Genomic DNA, 24632 nt, shown 5'->3' with positions numbered 1-24632 from the left:
AGGAAAACAGCACATGCCTACGACGTCAACTTGTGGAACTCGGATCCTCAGCTTGTGACTACAATGCTTGGCTCCTTACCTTGGGAACATCCACTCTGCCCTCGCGGCCATCGCTGATCATCAAAGTAACTGGAGTAGGTGCACATACAATAGTCCTGATAGTAGCTGTGCTTCCAGTAGTACGGGCCCATACTACCTTCCACACCTACCTATATTTGTCTTAGAGGATCATCACAACAGCCCTAACAACACAGACTAGGCTAAGTATACATCTTATCCTCACTCCTAGAGAATGGTTAGACATTCCTCAACTGATCGGCTACTCACATAAAACCCACCCATGAAATGTCTACCAACCCTGCAACACTCGTGTATGCTAATCATACGTAACATTGGATCCTATAGACAGTCAAATACTTGATTCTACCCTAAGCCCACAACCAAACAAGGAACAGTAAATGAACATTTTCAAGCTACAAAATCTTAGTTATGTACAACTATGATGCATATACTAAGCAACTACAGTAATGTTGGATGTGGTATGTTTGTGTCCAGAATTTGTTTGGTAATGTTTGTGTCCATAATTTATGTGGTAATCTTTGTTTGGTAATTATTTGGAATAGTGATTGTGGTAATGCTAGTGAGAAACCACAAAACATGTCTCAAAGGAAGATATTATTGAATTGTATTGTTTGTGGTCTCTCTAGATTTATGTTTTCCAATCTGATAATGATAAATAGGTAGGGTTAGAGTGGTTGTCGGAAGAAACTAGGGAAAGAGTACTAGGGAGTATATTACATTAGTGGTCGATTGGTTGTGGGGTTGGTGGTTGGTGAGAGTGTCGATGGCAACGATGGAGATTGGTGTTTGCTTAGATAAATAAGAAAAAGACAAATACAAAGGCAATTTTGTAATTTAACATGGCCTGAGGGACCTTTGGTTCAAGATTTGAAAACCACATTGACCAACCATATAAATGTTCCCAACATTGGACTAAATGTGCAGATTGGAGCAAAATACAGTGACCAAAACTGTAATTTGCTCTTCTTTAATCTAAAAATATTTGTTTTGTCCAACAGCGCTGAATTTTACATGTAATTTAATGAAAGCATATTACCAGTTCACCCACCATTAAAATCCATTTTTATAAAGCCACCTTCCAAGGACCAATCAAAGTATTTATTAACGAAATAAACATAAAATCTCTTTATAAACTAATTCCAAGAAACGTTAAACTTTTAAAACACAATCAAAACAAACAAAAGCTATACTGTTTAGAGGTACATGTATCGACCTCATGTATTATAATAATAGTATGTATGCAATGTTCGTTAGAATGATAATTGAAGTTGTAAATAATTAAAGTTGTCAAACAAAAAAAAAACAATTTTAAATAATAGATATAGCTATTATCGGTTGCTATGAACAGGTGCATCGTGTCTTGGAGTTGAATCTGATAGGCTGTTAAGTTGATTGGCTAAGAGTTGACTTTTAGTTCTCTTCTTTTTTGCTCTTTCATTTTCATTTACTATATACATGACCCACATACACTCTCAAACCTTCACACACAATTTAACAAGTAAAGACGCCCCTCAGATTCCTCGAGAGTGAGCAGGTAGCAGATTGCAGCTTTTTGCTTATTTAATTTCAGAAGAATTTCACTATATATATACGCAGTTCGTGTTCAACCTGGATCGCCCGCTTCCTCTTCGTCTTCTTCCTTGATCATACCTTTATAAAAACCCTGTAAGCATGTAACTTCGTTTCGATTTCCCAAAAAAAAAAAAAGAATTTTTTAGCATACATTTATGATTTTTGTTTTGAAGCTTTATCTTTCTTGTATCTAGTCAAGTTGTTCAGTCTGGCTATCTTGAAAATCTTTCTTCCTTAATCGAAAATTTATAAAAATCTCCCAAGTATGTAAATTTAGGCAATCCATTGGGTTCTTCTGTTGAAAAGAAAAAAATTTGAAAAAAAAAGAGATCTAGTTTCGATCTGGATCGAATTCAGCCGATTGTGTAGCAATACCTTTATAAAAATCTACAAATTATGTAAGGTTTTTGCCACTGATCTTTTGATCCTAGTTGAAAACCCAAAAAAAAAAAAAACAAAAAAAAATTATATTTAGTCAATAGCATAGATATTTAAGAGGGAAGAGAAATATCGAAAATGGAAGGCGGCGATGGACCAACGCCACCGGTATCAGCACCGGCGACACCTGGAACGCCCGGGGCTCCGTTGTTCACATCTCTTCGAGTGGACTCTTTGTCTTATGAACGGAAGTCAATGCCCCGTGGCAAGTGTATGCCTCTTTGTGCACCATCATGCGGCGGCGGTGCATCTAACACCTGCTTCACCGATTTCCCATCTCCCGACGTCTCTCTCACCCGAAAGGTACCACCCGCTCATTCCTTAATCTCTTCCAGACGATTAATCATCTGCTAAATTTTGATTTGTTGTGGTCGGATATAAATATGCAGTTGGGAGCAGAATTTGTGGGAACATTTATCTTAATATTCGCAGCAACAGCAGGACCGATAGTCAACGAGAAATACGCAGGATCGGAGACACTAATCGGGAATGCAGCATGTGCAGGGCTGGCGGTGATGATAATAATTCTGTCCACCGGTCATATCTCCGGAGCCCATCTAAACCCATCTCTCACCATCGCATTTGCAGCACTCCGTCACTTTCCATGGGCACAAGTCCCGGCGTACATCTTAGCACAAGTCTCAGCCTCCATATGTGCTTCGTTTGCTCTCAAAGGCGTCTTCCATCCCTTCATGTCCGGTGGTGTCACCGTCCCTTCCGTCAGCACCGGCCAAGCTTTCGCCCTGGAGTTCCTCATCACCTTTAATCTCCTGTTTGTCGTCACAGCAGTCGCCACTGACACTCGCGCTGTAAGTATTAAATAACCATAACCAACAAGTTATCGTCTACCTTTCTTTGTTTTTTACATTTATGTATTCTCAGGTGGGAGAACTGGCGGGGATCGCAGTCGGAGCTACTGTTATGCTCAACATTCTTGTTGCTGGGTAAGTGAGAATTGAAGCTTTATTGATATAAATATTGTATTAAGAAACATGAAATGAGATTGTTGTTTGATAATTAATGATGGGTTTGGTAGGCCTTCGAGTGGAGCTTCAATGAATCCGGTGAGGACACTAGGACCAGCGGTTGCAGCGGGGAACTACAAGGTGATATGGCTGTACTTACTGGCACCCACACTTGGTGCACTCGCCGGAGCTGGAGTCTACACGTTGGTCAAACTTCAGGCGGGTGAGGGTGAAGAACCACGTCCTGCCAGAAGCTTCCGGCGTTAGGTGGTGTTTTATGTTATATATGCATATGTGATTATTTATATATGGTGTGTTTGTAATAAAATGGGACTTGGTATCATGTCCTTGGAACTGGTGTGGTTGTGTTATGGTTTGTGGTTTGCTTTATGTTTTTCCTGTGTGATTAATATTATTGTAATAAAGAATGCATAAACATGTACTAGTATTATGTATGTTTGTATGAAGTTGTGGTATTGTAATCTTTGTTTTGTGATATACTATATGTTTGCCAAGGACCAAGTGGATTTGTTGCATTCGTAGCCGTTCATATTTCAATGTTCATGTTGTGTGGTTGCTTTCATGGTCCTTTTAGGCTTTTAGACTTGTTGGGGTCTATCTGATCTTCATGGATGTTTGCTCCCTCCTTCAGGGGCACGTTGTCGTGAGGTGGTTCGGCTTTTTATTCGGGGGCTTTCTTTGGTCCTACAAGAATGGAAGTATGGAGTTGATTGTACCCTTTTGGTATTATGTTACATTCCTATTCCTAGAATGGTTGTACATATGGGCTGATCCTTACGGGCTTTTTTATATTGTTGAAATGAAAACACTTTGATCCTATAAACAAAAATACATGTTTTGATTGGTATTTGTGAAATAATTAAAATATTATTCAGTTTGAATCATTAGATCGCCACTAAAAAGAATATTTATTGTTGAAATGAAAACACTTAGATGGAGAGAGTGGAACGGATTCTGCAGGGTTCAATTTTTTTCATTATATACTTTTATTTTAAAATACAAAATTATAATAAAGATAAGGGTCTTTTTTTCTTGTTCGTCCCGGGCCTTTAAAAATATTTCATTTTTCAGGACCGGTCTTGGTCGGCATAACGAATCAAACCAAAGGCAGTACCGTCAAAGGGGAGAGTGCACGGGTAACAAAGCCCGTTGGGTCTCTTTTTTCTTTTGACAGTTGCAAATCGGTAAAAAAAACAATTGTTTTAATCTATTTTATCAATATAAATACAACCCTCTACCATTTCAAAAACAAACATTTTCTTCAATTTCATTACAGTCCTATTATTTCCGATACCAGTCCCATTTAATCCAATTCGTTTCAATTCTATTTTAAATGGATTCTCCTGGCAAATCTAAAAAAATCGGTTCTAGCCAAAGACACAAATTGGCGTAACATAGATTCTCAAAATGTGTCGTTTTCCGTACCGGAAACCCAAATCCTAAACTACCCCCACTGCCAACAATATCAACAACCATATTATAGCTCACTCCCAATGGAATAATCCTACAACTAATTTCGTCTTCCTTAAGAAAATTTGGCCGTATCCCCAGTATTCACAATCTATTTTGGAAACTTAATTCCAATAATCTCCTCCCGAAATATCACAATTTTGTGAGCGCAAAATATAGAATCCAAAAAATCTAGTGATGAACATGCTCCAAGAAAATACGAGTTATAACCCACTCTGAACTCATCGTCGAGAGTGCACATGATTATACCAAATAGAAAAAGTCGAAGAAATGGACCGAATAAAAAGGAGGGGGTGTTGTCATTTTATCATGTTATTAATCATTTGTAGTAGTTTATGTTTTTATCGAAATAGTATTTTTAATTATTTTAGTTTTAAATCAGTAAATATTTAATTTAAAAAATAAATAAATTAAGTGGTTTGGGAGGGATAAAAGAGATCGATTTACATGTGTTGTGAGATCAGAGATGAGAGTGGTGAAAATGAGAGGAAAGATGAAAACTGATGTGAGAGTGGAGTGACAAGTTGAGAGGAGTGGAAGGGATGGATCTCCCTCCTTATAAAATATTTTGAACCTCCTTATAAAATATTTTGAAAGTTTTTTACAAATTTTTATAATTTCTTCGGCACTAAATCCATATGTAAATTCTAAAGGTGTAATCAAAGAGTATAACTACCATCGGTCAAGTTTTGGGTCAAAATGAAATTGAAATAAAGGAAAATATAGCAAATTTTGAACGTTATATTCAACAAATGTAAAAATATATTTGATATTGAATCGAGTCAAGATGCAAATCATCAATCATGACCTTTTTTTCAGGGTCACCAACTCATCAAACTAATTGTTCTTTGAGATCACCATGTTTAATGAATATCAGTTCCTCATGGTTAATGGTTTTTCTAAATCAAACCATTTGAGGGTTAAACATCTTTAGACGAACTTTCAATCTATAAGCAACTGATTACATTTGTAATGTACTGTCTAAGAACTTATAAAATACGATATTTTAAAATAGTGGCAAGAAAGAAAATATGTAGGTCAATATAAAGTCATAATCCCAATTGTTAGGGATGCACTAATGGTCCAGAGTTGTATTGTATCTTTGAAATGATGTTCTTCTCTCAGTGGCACAACATTAAGTACAAGAAGGTGTTGTATGTTGACAAATGAATGTTGTAAATGTTCATGATGCCTAAAGATTATTATGATGCGATGAAAAGAGCACAAAAATGCTTTGATTAACCCATATGAAAAAAATGAGATTTTGGAAGACAAAATCGAAAAATTGTGAGTGGACATATTATCATGTACTAACACCCATGTTAAAGAAACCACCATGACAAGAAAATGAAAACCCCAACCAAGATTACCCATATAGCGACGACACCCAAAAATTTGGAATTTCCCTCGATATATGTTGTTAAATTATACGTTTTTGTTTACAAATTGTGTAAATCATTCAACAATTTCAAGTTTTTTATATTAATGAAATAGTGTTATATCAACCGCACTTCCATTTGTGAACAAGTGTTTTATTAAAATCATACAACCTACATCCCCAACCCACCACTATCTTTGCTTGCCATACTTTTTCCATATGATCCAAGTAAGCTTTCACCCACTCATATCACCGCCTACAAAGAGATTCAACACAGTTAATAATGTTTCAAGAGCTCTATAAATACTCATGTAATATGTGGCAAGATTTCCCTATCAACGTACTTTTCTGTAAGTTGATCATTAATCATTAAACGGGAGGCTAAAAAAATCTCAAAATGCGAACTATGCTTCTTACATTCCCCCTTATCACTCTCCCAAAAAATAACGTCAACAACATTTCCCTCACTAGTCTTACTCTGCATTAGACTTTTTATGAATTGCATTTAACCAAGTTTTAATAGCTTTAGGGCGTGTTTGGAAAAAGTAACTGTTAGCTGGAAGTGGGTAGTGGTTAGCTGGTAATGGGTAGCTGCTAGCGTGTAGCAGGTAGCTGGTAGCGGAAAGTTGTAGTTTTTATTTACTATATAAATGTTTGGCAAAACTAGTTGGAAGCTTTTGAAATATATAACATTACATAAAAGGACAATTGATTAAAAATAAACAAATATATAAATATATTTTTAAGGGTAATTATGGAAATTGATTTCAAAAGCCCAGGAGAGTTTTGTTAAACGCTACATGAAGTAACTTTTAGAATCGGAGCGTTTTGTTAAAACTAAAAGTTAAACGCTCGTACTACCAAACAAAGTTTTTTGTTTAAACTAGAGAGTTTTATCAAAAACTAAAAGCTAGAAGCTCCCAAACGCTTTCAAAAGCTTCATGTCAAACACACCCTTAGTAAGACCAGTTTTATACCTCAGTTCATATGAATTGAGATTTGTATAAAGACTATGTTTAATAAACCAAAAACTAACTTTAAAAAAGATGCTCACACTCATATTTTAACGAGTTTATAGAGCTTTTATTAAATTCCCTCAAATGTACATTGGACCATTCTCACATCATTATTGCTTAATTTTACGTCTTGGATAAAAATATAATTTATTTTTTATTTATAATTTAAAAGATTAAGGGTGCACGGTATCATCCAGTATGGAGAAGTGGCACAACACTAGGGGTGAGCAAAAACCGCACCGCAACTAAAATTAACCGCATAAACCGCAACCGAAAAACCGCAACCGCAATAAAAACCGATAGTGAGGTTTTCTGTTTTTCAAAAACCGCAAATTTGCGGTGCGGTGGGGTTATTTGTTTTCAAAAACCGCAAAAAAACCGCACCGCACCGCATATATTATATACAATTTTTTTTATCAATTATTAGTTTATTAAATATTAAAAATAAGACAAGTTTCATGACTGAAAGACGGATAAAATACTAGAAAACAAAAGCGTTAGTTTTTTTTTATGTTTAACTTTGAAAAATGATGAAACTAGACAATTTTAAGACATTTATTGTTAGTTACTATTGATTTGACGTTTTTAAGATATTAGTTGTTTGTGGTTTTAGTTAAATAGTTAATTGTCTTACATCTTATGGTTTTTTTTTATTATTACAAGTAATATGTTTGAAGTCTTAAAACTATTTGAGCTCTAAATTGTGGTTAAAAACCACATAAAATAACCGCACCAAATCCATGCGGTTAATAACCGCAACACAAAAAAAATAAAACCGCACCGCAAAAATAATTGTCTAACCGCACCGCAAAAATAACCGCACCATACGGTTTTAAAAATAGATTAACCGCATTTGCGGTTAGTGGTGAGGTTTTGGCTAATAACCGCACCGCGCTCACCCCTACACAACACTATTGAGCGCCTGAGGCGGCATTCCCACATCCCTCGTTCTCCTTGTTCGCTTCTATGTGAATATCCTGAATCACGAAAGCCAACCCAATGGCTCTTCTTCCCCTTTTTCTCTTCGATCAATGGACTTTTCTCCCTCCATATCTCAACCTTCTTGTATTGCACATCTTTCACCGACACCTTTGACTAATACTCTCTCCATCCTAAAATTATTGTCCACAGACAAAAAAAAAAAAAAAAAAAAACATATAGATTAAAGAAACATTAATTACCACTAACTTTATTAAATAAAATGACAATTATATCCTTTTGTTGCATTTAATTTCATAGTAATTACATTCAATTTCATGATAGTTTAACTAATAATGAGAGATATTTTGAAAAAATATATTTATTTTTAGGGTAAATTACACTATTGGTCCCTCGTGCGCATGCCAGAAAGCGTGTTTAGTCCATATTTTCAAAAATTAACTCGGACCGTCCCTCGTATCGTTAAAAGGTGCACGTTACGTCCCTCGCAGACGTAAAATGACTATCTTGCCCTTTTCTTTTTCTTTTTCATTTATTTTTGAATTGTTTATAACTTATCTATTATTTTTTTATAATTGTTATTTTTAGAAAAGGAAACATCCCTTAAAAAGGAGTTCAAACCCTTTTGGCCATCAACCACCTCGAACTACAGTCACTTCCGGCTACCATCCACCTCCGGCCACCCTTGACCTCCGACCACCATCCACCGCCACCGGTAACCACCGCTTCTCTCTCTCTCTCTCTCTCTCTCTCTCTCTCTCTCTCTCTCTCTCTCTCTCTCTTTTCCCATCCTTAAACTCCGATACCTACCCTCCCCGTTCATTATTGCCATTCACAACCACCAACATCCATCATAATCGACCATCGGGACCATCACCTACCCTACCATATCTACTAATCTTCAACTGATCAGACCTGTAACCCAAAAGAAAGAAAAAAGAAGAAATTTGAAGAGGAATCTATGATTGAGAGATATAGGGTCGAAGGTTGGGGGACATAAAACCATACTCCTATGATCAATTAAGAGGAGGTGCATGTGAAACCTACATTGTTCATCGCGTTCTCCACCTTACACCTGAAATCATCCAACCACCACGCTTACATCGACATCGACTTCAAATGTGGAGCTCGCTGGTCTCTATATCACAGTCACGATGGAGGCAGAGATCGATCTCTATAAATATGACGAAATGCATAGAGCTTGATGACATGTATCGAAACCGTAGCCGACGCCGATGGCAGGGTACATGTGACGAAGCCCTAGCTAAGGGATATCGGAGATCGAAGACTGAATCACAGATGGAGGCATCGATTTTAGACAGTTTAAAATCACTTATGTCGGAAAAGATGGTGGCTGGAGTGTGATGTGTGTAAAACGGCGGTGCATTCCATAAATGTGGTCGGAGTGTAAAACGACGTTGGTATCCACTGACGGTGGCTTAAAGGGCATTAGGGTTTTTGAAGAGTTTGGAGAAGAGAGACAGTAAAGGGAAGGTACGGTGGGTGGAGAGATGTGATTGGGTATGAAGTGGGACCACATATTTTTTTTCTTTCTTAATTAATAATAATGATAATAACATAAAATTAATTGGAAAATATAAACATAAAGGGCATTATGGTCATTTCAGATATGGAAAGGACTAATATTGCAACAAAAATGTGTATAAAGGACGAAGCGTGCATGTTTTAGACAAATGGGGGACAATCTGAGTTAATTTTTGAAAATAAGGACTAAACGCGCTTTTCAACACTTACGATTGGTGTAATTTACCCTTATTTTTAAAAGTAAACTATTATTTTAAAACAAGCCCTAAAGGAAACATGGTTATTAATTACAATCATCAAGCATTTTTTATAGTTGATTTACATTTCAACTTTTATAGCGGTCATCGGTCTTTTTCATAGTTATACAAGAGTATATATTATTAAATGTTCATGAGTTGAAAAAATAGCAATAATAGTTGGTCTACAACAAAATAAATATTAAATGAGTTTAAAAAAAAGTGCAATACGTCATTGAATATGTAAATAATATTCAAGTCACGAGGTGAGATGCAAATAATATTGCGCATATAATGGAATGCAAGAAACTTCATTTAATCATAAATAATCTTCGACTGTTATTTAGTACTTTAATTTAATGAAATATACTCTACCTATTTGCCTTATAATACTAAATCATTATTCTACATGTCTGATTATCATTTTACATTTCTGAGCTAGCTTTATCGCTAGTTTCTCAAACATCACTTTTTATCAACATCAACTAAAACATAACTCAAGCACATTTTACAACAAAAAAAAAACATAAGAAAACAAGTATAGTTAGATCTGTGGAAGAGGACATTCCTGTAGTTTGTTCATCAACATTCTAAATCTTTCTGCCATGACTGGATGATTCCTGCCTTCATATACCTTAACAAGCGACTCAATTGCTCTATTTATTACCTCTTTCTTTTGGTTCCACGTGGCATCATGTTCACCTTCAAATTCTTCATTCATAACAGATGAACATAACCCCCTCAGCCACTCCTCAAGAAACAATGCTTTCTACACACAAACAAAACACAACATCAACACATAATAATAAAGCCAACATCAAAGGGAGCAATTGTTGATTCATTTTGATATATATATATATATATATATATATATATATATATATATATATATATATATATATATATCATGAAATGTGTATAAGTGAGGCTTACTTTTATAAGGAAATCATGAACAGGGTGATGACATGTTCCTGAAGCAACTCCAACAACATGCAGCATGGTTGATGTTAACTGTGTAGTAAAATCAAACAAAGAATTAACATTGTAAAGGATTGATATATTAATATTTAAAAAGATTAAAAAAAAAAAACTCAACCTGCTTCTCAAGTGCAACCCTGTATTTGAAACTTGAAGGAGCAAACATCTGATCTGAACCAAGATTCTCAAGTGTGTGCTCCACCCCTTGAACAACATCTGAATATGACTTCCCATAATCTGCACAAAACAAAAAAAAAATGATTCAAGAGATATATAGAAATAAAAAAAAAAAAGAAAAAAAAAAAAAAAAAAAAAAAGATGAAGCATATGATGGATGAGTGACCAAGTATTGTTGCTGGAGCAGCCAATGCAGCTGCAGCTTGTATCCTGATTTTGAAATTGGATGAATCGCGTAGAAGAAGTAAAAGAATACTAAAAACTGAAGGACCCCAATCTGTATCTTCAAGTTTTAATGTCTCATTCAGAAATAAGTTGCTCAATGCATGACAAACATTCCACCGTACCTTTTTTTTTGAATAAAAAAAAGTTAAAAAGGGTAAAACCGTAAAAGTTAAAAAAGTTTTTTTTTTTTTTTTTTTTTGGGGGGGTGGGGGGGGGGGGGTGTTTGAAAGCGTACCTTGACATTTCCGGTTGTAACACAAGAAAGAAATGCATGCACCATTCTTTCCAACCAAGAGAAATCTTCCCACATTAGTTGTAGAAATGAAGTTGATGTCAGACATCTTTCAGTTTCTATAGAAATATGGAAATCTTGAGTTGAACATGGAACAAATCTTGAAAGATTTCCAAGGGCTCTTACAGCATTTGCTTTGATCTAATAAGTATAAAATCATTTCAATTTAAAATACAATAATTACATTTGAATAGATAAATCTTGAGAGGTTACACAAGTTTACCTTATCACCATCTCTTGTAAGCCGTAAAGAGCAATCAATTAACAGAGACACCATTTTGGTGCAATCCTTTAAATCTATCACATCAAAGACGAGTGAATTTATACAATGCATAGGGGTAGAATGGTCAAATTGAAGTTTGGTACTCACCTACAGAAGAGCTTGAGGGGGTAAATCTGTCGATACAGTGGCGAACAGAATCACATAAATTAGCTAAAGCCCAGGAAGCTGCAATGCGAACCTAAAAAAAATAACTTATGAAATTAATTAGCTCACAGGATAAAAACGAATCAAATATAATTAAAGGAAAAGATTTAAATATAAAATGAAAGAATGAATACTGAGACTAATGGATGATTGCTATTGACTTCAGCAGCATTGATAAACTTGCAAAGGGTCTCCACACTGTATATAATTCAGACATTTGTAAGGCTCTTATAAACCAAATAAAGATATTGATATTTAATATGATGATAATAAAGAAACTTTTCTTTAAAAATAGAAAACTCATAAAGTATAAAAGTCAAAGGTACCTCATAAAAGCTTGTGGAAAACATGCAATAACACCAATGGCACGACATGCAGCAGATCTTACTGATGGAACATCATCATCAAGAGCAGCACTGATCTAAAAAGTGTACAATATAAATTTAAAAAAGAAATGGATATTTAACAGGGTTAATAAAGAAAATGGTTATGTTGACTTCTATAGTAAAACAGCTTTTAGAATCTTACAGAATAAGTGATGATCTGATCCTGTTTGTCCTCTGGAAGGGAGAAGAAAACGGTTGAAGTTATTCCTGCAAAACAAGTAATTGAAGCAGCCCTCACCTAAAAAAAGGGGAAATCCGATTAGCACCATAGAAAGAGTATTATTATAATAAACATATAATCTATTTATTTAAAAGAGAAAAATGGAAAAAGGAAAGTGAGATAACTGTTAACTAACCATGGGTGAAGTATGAAAGAGCGTTGATGATAACTGCTTTTCAATAGCTTCACACCACTGCTCACTGCCAGCTGGATGATCACCATTAGCCACTGGTTGGCTCTCCAATCCATATGATGGAGCAGATGATATTGTTTTCACTTTGATGTAATCATAAGTAAAAGGACTGTTTAGTAATTTATCATCAGAAAGATCTTCAGTTCCTTTAAATCCACAGATAGCACGCAGACATTCATCCAGCAGCTGTCACAGATGATATAAAATAAATAAATAAAAAAAAAGGTTTTTCAAATTTGTAACGTGAAAGAAACCAAGAGAGAAAGTAGAAAACAGATCTCACCTTGATTGCATTGGTTATAACTTTTTCCCTAATTGTCCCTACAATGTGTCCGGAATTTACTGCCCCTACCCTTGAAGAGCCTTCAAGAATTGGATCCAAAAATTCAGAAATGATAGAGGAGACTTGTTTCCAGCATAGAACCATTAAATTTGGGTAATTGTGTGCCACAGCTTTAAGAACCTGCAGCAAGCTAGTAAGAATTTCATTTAATATTAAGTAACACATGAACTGTCCATGGGTCCAAAGTGAAAGTTCACCAAAAGACTAGGGACCATTTATGTAATTCAGCTTAATTTAAATAACAACGGGAATGAGAATATGAAGTCAATTCACCTGGAGAGCTTCAAGGCTAACTGTTGGGCTTGTAGATGGTTGGGAATAATAAAACAAAGTAGAAAGAAGACCAGAAGATGTTTTCTCAATTTTAAGCCCTGTAAAATATGCTTATTAGCAACACTGTGTGTGTGTGTGTGTGTGAGAGAGAGAGAGAGAGAGAGAGTTGTAATATCTGACCTATAGATATTTCTATAACAAACATCTCATTCACTTTGAGTGAAGAAGGTGAGACAGATAAAGCATCCATTAAGCAACTTAGAGCAACAGCCTGCAATAATTTTGTTCATATATGCATTAGTGGCTACAAATAACAATAAATACAAAAAAAAAAAAAAAAAAAAAAAAAAAAAAAAAAAGTGAAGAAAATCAGAAAGTGTGATATGAGAAGACTAACCAGCAGCCCAGTTTGATCATTATGAGAAAGAAAGCCTTCAACAATCCTTTCATGAAGATTCAAGATAACAGTAGGCAATAACTGATCAGGCATTCTTGAGTATCTGTTGATAAAGATGTGAATACAGTAATCATTAGTAGCTTATAATACAAGAGAGTGGCATTGAGGTAATGATGATTATGAGAATTCTTACGGTGTACACGAGATCAAAAGTGTGAGAATCTTGAACAAGGAAGTTAGGAATCCACTGTTTTTTTCATGTTTAATCAAATACAGGATACCTAAAAACATTAAAGAACAGTAAAAGCATATAAAAGGTGACTTGAGTGGATTAAAGGGAAGTTAATTGGAGTGAGGTTCATGTTGAAAGAAAGAAAAAAAGAAATCAGATAGATACCCGTGTGAAGTTGCATCAAAATCTGACCAAGTGAACTGGAAAGAGCAGTAAAAGATCCCAACTTGGTAGATTCCTTGTATTCAGCCACTTGAAGAAAAACAGATGCGGGCCCCTCCAACATGGTTGCCAAAGTAGATGCAGATGCAATACGTGCCTGAAATCCATACATATTAAATGCATCCCATGATAAATAAAAAAAGACACATGAATGTATAAAATCAACATTAATAAATACCTTAAGATATGGATCATATAGCAAGCATGTCATCAGGTTTGCTTCATACCTCCTGTCAAGCATATTACACATTTACACTAGAATGATAAAAAAAAAAATACAATAAAACAACAGAGAAAGCATTGTCTTTTACCTTGCTTGAAGCACATCACTTGAGGGCAAAAGTATTGTCCATTGCGCAGTAAATAACTTTGGATCAGATCGACAAAGATCCTTTCACACAAAATCAAACACATTTCCCATTTTCAATACATAATCTATATCCATGCATCATGCATGTAAAAAAAAAAAGTAGCATACACTCATACCTGTATGCAAACAATGGCAGATACTCTAATCTTAGAGCTCCTGTAATTACCAATACCTTTAGCTGATCCATCACTATCACTAAAATCAGAATCAGATGACATATAACCTATAGAAGCTGCATGTGAAAACTCCAATTTAGAATCTTTTGACTGCATCCCTTTTTGGCTCTGTTTACGCACATGTGGAGGCCTGTAGGGCCCACTACTGGATCCAGCTGATTCAGAAGTAATGCTTGTCATCCTAACTTCTTTTTTGTAAACAATCTGTGACTTACTAGTAAGACCATAACCAAAGAACATTCTTAATGCAGCTACAAAACCAGCAACCTGTAAGAAAACATATATTGGTAATTGGTAAAAAGAATATCTTCAATAACAAAATTAAGTCCAAGAATGAGAAAACGTTACATGGTCTTGAAGGGATCCTTTTGCATTTACTAAAACCAAGTGAAGGCAATGAAGGAGTGAGGTATAAAATCTGCAGAATAGTTGCAACATTCATTTACTGATCAAATTCGGTATGATTGTTTAGATAATAAGTTACCTGAGTGAGAAGCAAAAGAAGACTACCTATCCATTACATTGCCTTCCATAAGTGGACCTTTACTTGCCAATACATCCAGAGTATTTCTGAAAGCCTGAAACAGTAGACAAATAAATTTTAACAAAACACTGTAAAAAGAATGAAAACTTGTTAATCATGCAAACAGAAAATGCTCACATCAACTGCTGATTGCCAATGGTCAGGTGGTAAAGATGTCCCAACTCTTGAGAATACTTCACTCATCATTGTAAAAACAGTTGTCTGAATTTCCCATGGACTGCTTTTTCGAATATTGTGAGATAATGTAACTATTTTGAGAAGAAAGTTTAACAGTTGCACATTGTCTGATAGTGTAATTGTTCTCTGATTAGCATCAACAAGAGACCTGGAAACTTGGAAAGTTTTAAATGAGTAGAATTATAAAAACAAATTTGAAAAAGAAAACAATATATTTGACAAGAAAACAAACCTAACAGTGTCTAAGCAGTGTTTGGTGGCTTCAGTGACAGAAATATTATCTGAAGAATCTCTTTTTATTCCAGCTATGCCATTGCCAAGGAACATTTCCATCATTCCTCCAAAGGTGTGAAGTACAAGACCCCATGTTGATGATGTCACTTTGAAAGAAATGAGATGGCTGAAGCTATGAATCTGGAGAAAATAAAGCAACACAAGCATAATGTGAAAGTCAACTATTAAACACAAGAAAAATAATGATCAAAGAGAAAGTGATTATTCAAATAGAGAATTCTGTTGTGAGGGAATGGAATTGTCAAAACAATTGAAATTGTGAGGGAATTGAATGGAATGTGCATGCATTTGGTTGGCAATCCTTGGATTTAATGTTTGGTAACAGACATATCTTTGGAATTGATATGTAAATAATACAAACATCCAAACTACCCTTAATTTAACTCCCTTATGATAATCATGATATAAGTATTTATAAAATAATAAAAAAAATCAAATAATAATTGTAATCATATCACAATGATAATAATATAATAAAGAGTTTTTTTTTCCCATATAATTTGAAGGAATTGAACATTCCATAGACAACATCTAGGAATGCCAAATTCCTTTGTTTATGGGAAGTCGTCATTCCATCAGAATTCATCCCATCAGGTCAAATGAAATTTGTAATCCCATTCCATGGGATTCCATTTTGCCAAACACCCATAGAATATGGAATCTTGATTTCACCTAAGAATATGCCCCAAAAATCTCTTTCACTCTCTACTTATACTTTCACCCAACTTAATTGCTAGAACATCAAACCTTATTACGTTTCAACTTAAGTTGTGGCTCAACAAGCTTTTACCTTAGTACAAATCCTATGGAATACAGTGAGAGGATGAAAGGGTTGTAAATTTCAAAAGAAAGGGGTTTCTAAACTTTCACATGTGTCAACATACTCGTCTACCCCATTGAGCTTTGAGTTACATATCAAGTATAATGAGACACAGAGCAAGCATGGACATGATTTAGGCATAAAGATTTACACAGTAAGAGTTACCAGGTTGGATAGCTGCACCAACGCATGACGAGTATCATCATCCCCTCTGGAATTCGATATGGGCCCGACCAATTCCAAAAGAAACATCGCATCCGAGGTGACCTGAAAAGCCAAATACATTTGTGTGTATGAACAACAGACGAATGAGACTTTGGACATAAAAGAGAACGCCTCCGTACCTCATGGACAGGGAGATTGGGGATAGCGGCAATCAGGGTTTCAGATTGGGAAAAAATTAGATTGTTAAGGAGCTGAACGACAGTAGAACCAGTTGGAGAGTTCTGCACTTCGTCCCTCAATGTCAAAAAGATCGTCCTCCATGACCTAACCGCCGAAGATGGAATGGACGTCGAGGCTTCCATTAACGTAGCGACTCAAGTAAAGCAGGAAGTTTAAATGAGGGTTTTTGGAAGTCGAATGTTTTTTTTTTTATTTATACTTCTTTTTTCTTATTTTTTTTCTTTTTTCTTTATACTTAAAAAAAAAACTTAAAAGATAACTTTGTATATACCCTTATTAAACGATTAAACGATTGAATATCATATTTGTCCGGCTTAAACATTAAATATCATATTTGTCTTTTTTAATGTTATAAAATTTTAAAATTTCGGATTTGTCCAAATCTATTTTTTAAATAGTTTTTATTATTAAATAATCATTTTTTATATTTTAAAATCATTAAAAATAGTAAAAATTACTAATCGGACGATAATACCCCTGGCTTGTAAATCACAAGAATACCTTATTCATGCCACATGCATCCAATGACCGGACAATCAACATAACCCTGCATTTCTACGTCATAACCCTGCAACTTTTTTTGTCTTATTCTCGCCAAATTGATGTTGCAATCGACGACTACATTATAACTGCGTTTTTTTGTTGCCTTCTCTCCAATTTGTTGTACCAATCGACTACGTTATCAGTTAAGTTTGTGTTTTTTTTGTTAATTGAATATTCAATTCATGATTTGAAGTATGGATAGCTTCAATTTTATTTTATTTTTGACAATGAGCAATCAGAATGAATTGTAGTTCATGCCTTCTGATAAGATTCACAAACCTGAAGTCGTGGGTTTGCCTACTAAAACAAGATCAGGTAACCACACGTCGATCTAAAACAGACACTACCAGTAGAATCAGGAATTATGGTTTTAAATGTTTTTTCTTTTATAGTCCTTCAGATACCCATACAAGTCTTGATGATCCTCTTCTTGCTAGATGATAATGATACAAGAGTTGTAAATGGGGGAGAAACATACACATACCCAAATATAAACAGACACTAACCTTCTCAAATTACTAAACCAATTTAATGTTTTTTAGAGAAATCGAATTCCAATATGCAGTGTACTCATGACACAAGTTCGACAGCAAACAAAAAAACCCAAGAACATATTGTAAGCTAGTACACAAAACACAACAAAGGATAAACTCCAACTAATTTTATGTGATGAAAAAAAAAGTTTGATGATGGGACAACTGACAACTATAATACCCCATAAAAGGTTACCTTACCTTAGCATACAATTATCGATCACCATCATCTCAATTATTGAAAAGTTTAAATAATAAAACCAAAATATTAAAAGCAATCAGACCCGTTCCTGTTTCAAGTGCACTACAAGCAACGGTCCAATAGCAGCTCCGGGAAGAAGAGTGACACCCACAAGCAGCGGTATAGGAGCAATAGCAACTGTGTGAAATTTTGTTTCTAAATCTAAGTACTTTATAGAATCAAAATGTCGGATTGTCCATCGTCCATTTCATCACAGTTTCTTGTAAAGCATAATACATAACATAGGAACTAGAAAACAACATCTGCGTATCAATTATACATCACAACTTGAAATCAACACCATTATATGGTAACATGTGGTAAAAATGAAACTCATAACTAAAATTAAACCTGTCATTTGTATTTGTGACCTAAACGAAGGCATGTATGAAAATGGAATTGTGAAATTAAGACAGTGGTTTCAAGAATTCGAGATTCTAAACATGTAGGTATTGTGTAACGTCCCAAATTTCACATCCAAAAATTTTCTTTTTAAATCAATTCTTTAGAAAACGATTGTAATTAAAACACTATATGGTCAAACCATTTCATAACATACATCGTGTCTGAAAACCGAAACATGAAAACAATCAACTATCAGAGTATAAAATCCCAAAATGACTCATGGTGCGGAAAACAAGGTGCGTGTATGATGTGCCGCTACCGCGCCAGCTCCTTCCCCCATTGAAGAAGAGGTACCTGAAAACAAAACTATAAACCATAAGCACGAAGCTTAGTGAGTTCCCCCATAATACCTCATACCATACAAACATACAATGAACAGCTATGAGATACAGGCCTCGCCCACACTCCGCTATCTGGGAGATACGGGCCTCGCCCACACTCCGCTATCTGAGAGATACGGGCCTCGTCCACACTTAACTGCTCAACCATAACATACAAGTATCACACAGACAACGAGTATAAACAATTTTATCATACTGGCATATATCATAATCAAACTCAACTATGAGATACGGGCTCTGCCCACACTCCGACACTAACATATCATCTATACGGGCCGGCCTTGGTGCCTTAGACCCGTTGCTACTGGAAGGAAACTCACCTCGAAAAGTAGCTACCGAAAGTCTGACTGCTAGACGTCTGGCTGTTGCACCGATAATCCTCCGGCTACAAATCCATAAACAAAGATTAGCCACTCATAAATACCCTTAGGTCAATTGACTGACCCACCCCTGGTCCAAGGTCAACTCCTTGGTCAAAGTCAACTTCCAGATGACTGGACTCGCTGAGTCATGGCACAGACTCGTCGATTCCTTCTCCTACTAACCCAGTCCTACTCGCTAATTCCCTCTTCCCACTCACTGAGTCACGCTTAACTCACTACTCGGGACTATAGAACCGACTCGCGATCCGACTCGCCGAGTCCAAGAACAACTCGCCGAGTCCACACGAGCAGATCTCCTACTCGCTTCCAAATCCTCACCAGAGCATCCCTTAAGAGGATTTGGGGTTCTGGGACTATTGTTACACGTTAAATTGCTAATTCCGCGTGCAGATACGAAGGGTTGGACCTTCAACACTTAAACCCCTCTTACTCAGTGACAGTTCATATGACCCGCCGAGTTTGAAGAACCACTTGTCGAGTTCCAGGCAATCTTCATAGGACTCGCCGAGTTTGTTCATCCAACTCGTCAAGTCTAAGACCATCTTCATAGAACTCGCCGAGTTCCACTTTGGGACTCGCCGAGTCCCTTCGACCCACTTCCCATACAAACCAAATCTGAGACATGAAACGCTTCTAAACCATAGATCTATGCTCCTAGGGCATGTTTATCACGTAAAGTTGCAAACTTTACGTGCATGCATGGCCTTATAAGCTCAAGAAGGCAAATCCAAGCTCTTTAAGAGGTCATACACTCAATAGGGACCTCAATAACTCCAACCACAGAGACATTACACTTCTAAGATGTCCATAAGGTCCCAATCTGAAGTCCTTTCAGAACATAGAGCATAAATACATGGAGTTTGAGGTTTTATGGCTTGAAAACCACTAACTTGGGACAAAAAGGGGATCTAATGAACTAGTGATCAAGGTAAGAACTTTTCTACCTGAATGGAAGCTTCTCACAGTGTAGATTCCGGATCTACCTCCCCACCTTGCACACTTCAACCTCTTCCTTCTTCTTCTAAGCTTCAAACCTTCTTCACAAAGCCAAAATCACTCTCAAGAACAATATGGGGGCTAGGGTTTCTTTCGATAGCTCTCTGGAAGTGTTAGGGACAGAGGAGGCCAAGTTAGAGTGTTTAAATAGGGTGCAAACACCCGGATTAGGGTTTTTGCCCAGACAGGGTGACTCAGTGAGTCGGAAGCTGTGACTCAGTGAGTCGGAAGCTGAACTTATCTATGGAGGAACTCGGCGATTCAATGCCCTGACTTGGTGAGTTCAAGGCAATCTCCTTAGATCAAGAACGGACTCGGCGAGCTCTTCATACAACTCGGCGAGTCGCAGCATAAGTGTTCTTCGGATGAAGATGAACTCGGCGAGCTGTTCATACAACTCGGCGAGTCTTAGCATAAGTGTTCATCGGATGAAGATGAACTCGACGAGTTGTTCATACAACTCGGCGAGTAGGATGAAGGACTTGAATATCAGTTTAGAAGGAGAACTCGTCGAGTCATCGCCTAACTCGACGAGTAGAAATGGGATCCAGGACAATCGTTTGGGTAGGGACTCGGCGAGTTGGAGAGCCAACTCGACGAGTCGGGTCAACTGAAAGTTGACTCTGACTTTGACTTAGGGCATGATCAGGGGTAAAATGGTCATTTTACCCAAAAGACAGTTAGCAGTGTTTGATTGAGTATGTTGTGGGAATTGCAGCCGGAGGATTTCCGGAGCAGCAGCAGCAGCAGTAGACAGTCAGTTCCCGATCAGATCAACAGCTACTTCGAGGTGAGTTACCTTCCAGTAGCGGTGGGTCTACGGCCACAATGCCGGCCCACCAGTAGGAGTTGTATGTAGATGATTGTCTCTGTGATATTCATCTAGGGATTACTACTACCTGTGTTATGTTTATGTGCTAGTATGATATGATGTTATGTGCTAGTGACAGTAGGGGGAGATAGTCCCCGAGGTATCCGGTCGGTAGGGCCGAAGGGGTAGTCATACCCAGCCATGTTAGATAGATTCTGATATTGTGATACATGTTATGTGGTAGTAGTAGAGGGGAGAAATAGTTCCCCAGTATCCGGTCGAGAGGACCGAAGGGGAGGCCAGCACCCAGATATGCTAGGCAGTATCCGGTCGAGAGGACCGAAGGGGAGGCCAGCACCCAGATATGCTAGGCAATATCCGGTCGAGAGGGCCGAAGGGGTAGGTCGGGCACCCAGATATGCCTGACAATATATGTATGTTATGAGATTATATGGTATGTGGTACAGTGGGGGAACTCACTAAGCTTCGTGCTTACGGTTTTCAGTTTTGGTTTTCAAGTACCTCTTCTTCGAAGGGGAAGGAGCCGGCGCGGTAGCGGCATATCACACACACTCTTGTTTCCGCAGTTATGAGTTTATTTTGGGATTGATACTCTGATATTTTGGCTGTTCAAATGTTGTAGATTTCAAATTTGGTTTGCGATGCGAAATGGATTAATTAAACAATGTTTCATTTATTAATGTTTTCTAAGTAATGTTTTAAAAACGAAATTTTTGGACGTGAAAATTGGGTCGTTACAAGTTGGTATCAGAGCCCTGGTTTGAGGGATTCGGACACACCTTCGGGGTGTCTGAACTCAGATCGAGGGATTAAAAGATCTTCTAAAAGAAAGTGTTTTCTAAAAGTTAAGAAAAGAGTTTTGAGAAAGAACGAAGTGTGTGATGTGCGCGACCGGCCGAGCTCAAGTAAGTATTCTCCAAAGTACCCATACAAGTTTATGTTATGTTTATCAGCTTTTGTAGAACAGCATGCTAGGATAGGACTAAGGATCTAGGAGTGATGCCTTATGTGTCTGCTTTATGTGTTCCGGTTGTATGAGAATTGCATGCTAGTTATTGAGTAGACAGCAAGTAGGATATCCTGATTAGGTTATGCCTGATAGAATGAGCTTAGCACTTTATGCTAGTACAGTTCATGTAAGCAGATAGAGTTGATTGAGATTGTTACCCTTGTCTGAATGTTGCTTGCTTCGTGCTATATGGGACTCTGAATAATGGGAGTTAGCCATTAGGCGAATACGTCACGTCACATGTGATCAGGGTTGAATAATCTTAGAGTGTCGGATTTGATCCTACTGCGCAGCTCTTGTTTGAGTCCAACCGTTGTAGGGACGAATCAGGTACTCGAAGGATTATCTGAGCCTCGTCACATGTGATGGTATTCGGGTAATGGCTAATTGGCATTACAAGGAGGCCTGTAGCAGCTGAGGACTGGATAGAGTAGAATCAGAGATTTCCCTAGGGCAAGCCTAAGATGAGTATAGCAGTGATCAGCAGTAGTGAAAGGGATCTGGTGGAGTCGAGGCATTCCTTGAAGAAGGTGCAGATAGATGTGGAAGGTAGTATGGGCCCGTACTACTGAAAGCAGAGGATCCGCACCCGAACCAAGGAAGGCCAAGATAAGACCAGGGAACTTGTAAGTAGTTGTGATCCCTCAGGAAGTATCAGTATCACTAATGATTGTTGTGATGTATTACAGAATGGTGGTACTTCGATCGAGGCCGGTAGATGGCGGTTCAGGAGAGGGGTCAGGTTCGGGATCAGGTTCCGAGCAGGTAGACTACGCGAGTTCATCGCGTCAGAGATCACCATGGGTATCCTTGAGTCGACTCCCATTATCTTTGGGTCGATCAAGGAAGGGATCATCGAGTTGATGGAGGATCGCCTCAGGGCGTTCAGGAGCGACATGGCATCTGGCCAGTCGGGTCCTCGCACACTGTCCTTTAAGGACTTCAAGGGCAGTGGTGCGCCAGATTTCCACGGGGTGAAAGACCCCATTGCTGCCAGGCGATGGATTGCAGACATCGAGTCTGCACAGTTGACTAGTTTCTGCCCCGAGGGGTCGAAGGTGAGGTATGCAGCAGGGTGTTTACGGGACCGAGCCCGGGATTGGTGGGAGTCAGTGGGTGACTCGTTGGGAGCCTCAGCTATCGAGGCTATGACCTGGTCGGACTTTGTGACCAGGTTCATGGCAGAGTTTGCGCCGGCTGTCGAGCTTCAGCAGCTAGCCAGGGAGTTTCTGGACATGAGACAGATGACGGAGACTGTGGCGGAGATCACTGCCAAGTTCCGGGAGAGGGCTTTGTTGGTGCCCCAGTATGCTGGTGACGAGGATATGAGGAGGACCCGCTATCACGACATGCTCCGGGCTGATATCCGAGAGCATGTTAGTTTTTCAGCTTGCCCCACCTTGGACTCCATGATTGCCAAGGCGAGGGAGAGGGAGATAGATTTGGGGTACATCCGGAAACGGAAGGCAGAAGAGGGTCAGTCAGGAGGGGCTTCGGGGAAGAAGCCCAAGGGGTCAGATTCGGGGCCGAAAGGCCAACAGGGGCGGGGACGCTGCAGGAAATGCGGCAAGACGCATGAGGGGGCGTGCCGGTTGGGATCATCAGGCTGCTACAAGTGCGGCAAGTCTAGGCACTATAGCAGGGATTGCACTGCTCCGACAACAGTTATTCAAACATCGAAGTTGTTGTGTTTCCATTGCAACCAGAGGGGCCACCAGAAGGCCAATTGCCCCCAGTTGACAGTTTCAGCGCCGGTGAAGGCGCCAACTCCAGCGGCCCTGCGGATCATGGATGGCCGGCAGGGCAAGGCAGAGGCTCCGGTGGTGAGGAACCGAGCATTTCAGTTGACTACCGAGGAGGCACGCGCCGCACCCGATGTGGTGGCGGGTATGATTCTTTCCCTCTATTTTATTTTTATGATGTTATGATATTGATATGTGCTCCGTATGTATATGTATGCATTAGGATCGTTCCATGGGAACGACATCCCAGTTCTGGTGTTGTTTGACTCGGGTGCATCCCGATCATTTATTTCCCTTGCGCTTAGCAAGAAGTTTCATGAGACTTCGGGCGAGTTAGATTGCCCTTTAGAGGTAGAGATTGCTAATGATCAATCGGTGCGAGCATCGATGGTGTTTCGAGATTGCGTATTGCGTTTGTTTGAGGAGCGCTACTTGGTAGACTTGGTTCCCATTCCGTTGCGCGGGAACAAGGTGATTATAGGCATGGATTGGTTGAGCCCTAATGGGACGGTGATAGATTGTGCGCAGCAGCTAGTGCGGGTCAGGACCCCAAGTGGGGGAGAGTTAGTGATTCATGGCGAGAGGCCGCAGTGTGGACCCGCAGTATGTTCAGCAGCAAGGGCGAGACGCTACCTTCAGCAGGGATGCGCAGGATATGTCGCGTACGTGATGGATACCCGGGAGGCGGGTAAGGCGACAATGAGCGAGGTTCCGGTGGTGCGAGAATTCGCAGATGTTTTTCCAGAGGAGCTTCCTGGGATACCTCCGTTGCGACAGGTTGAGTTTAGGATTGAC

At 38.2% G+C, this 24632-nt stretch overlaps 2 protein-coding genes across 2 annotated transcripts; one reads left to right on the top strand and one right to left on the bottom strand.

Annotated features, from left to right (window-relative positions):
- The first annotated feature begins 1548 nt into the window (after window positions 1-1548).
- On the top strand, window positions 1549-3578 carry LOC145091639 (putative aquaporin NIP5-1). Its single transcript, XM_079029404.1, has 4 exons — window positions 1549-2394; window positions 2481-2900; window positions 2974-3035; window positions 3128-3578. Exons 1-4 carry the CDS (start codon window positions 2170-2172, stop codon window positions 3321-3323), a joined length of 903 nt encoding a protein of 300 aa, XP_078885530.1. The 5' UTR covers window positions 1549-2169; the 3' UTR covers window positions 3324-3578.
- A 6378-nt stretch (window positions 3579-9956) lies between these two features.
- Window positions 9957-16973, bottom strand: LOC145091638 (ARM repeat superfamily protein). The gene is made up of 26 exons (XM_079029403.1): window positions 16752-16973; window positions 16573-16674; window positions 15526-15707; window positions 15234-15441; window positions 15083-15150; window positions 14921-14990; window positions 14513-14839; window positions 14338-14417; window positions 14205-14256; window positions 13970-14123; window positions 13766-13853; window positions 13573-13675; window positions 13356-13446; window positions 13176-13273; window positions 12843-13022; window positions 12503-12745; window positions 12289-12384; window positions 12087-12181; window positions 11895-11958; window positions 11704-11794; window positions 11557-11630; window positions 11277-11474; window positions 10983-11163; window positions 10758-10876; window positions 10595-10672; window positions 9957-10430 (listed from the first exon to the last, which is right to left on the bottom strand). Exons 1-26 carry the CDS (start codon window positions 16932-16934, stop codon window positions 10206-10208), a joined length of 3450 nt encoding a protein of 1149 aa, XP_078885529.1. The 5' UTR covers window positions 16935-16973; the 3' UTR covers window positions 9957-10205.
- Window positions 16974-24632: the final 7659 nt, after the last annotated feature.

This window comes from Lactuca serriola, chromosome 3, assembly GCF_051521515.1.
Source record: "Lactuca serriola cultivar US96UC23 chromosome 3, Lser_US96UC23_V15, whole genome shotgun sequence".
Taxonomy (NCBI): Eukaryota; Viridiplantae; Streptophyta; class Magnoliopsida; order Asterales; family Asteraceae; genus Lactuca; species Lactuca serriola.
Note: the sequence above shows the minus strand (reverse complement) of the source record. Positions and strands in the feature narration are given on the sequence as shown.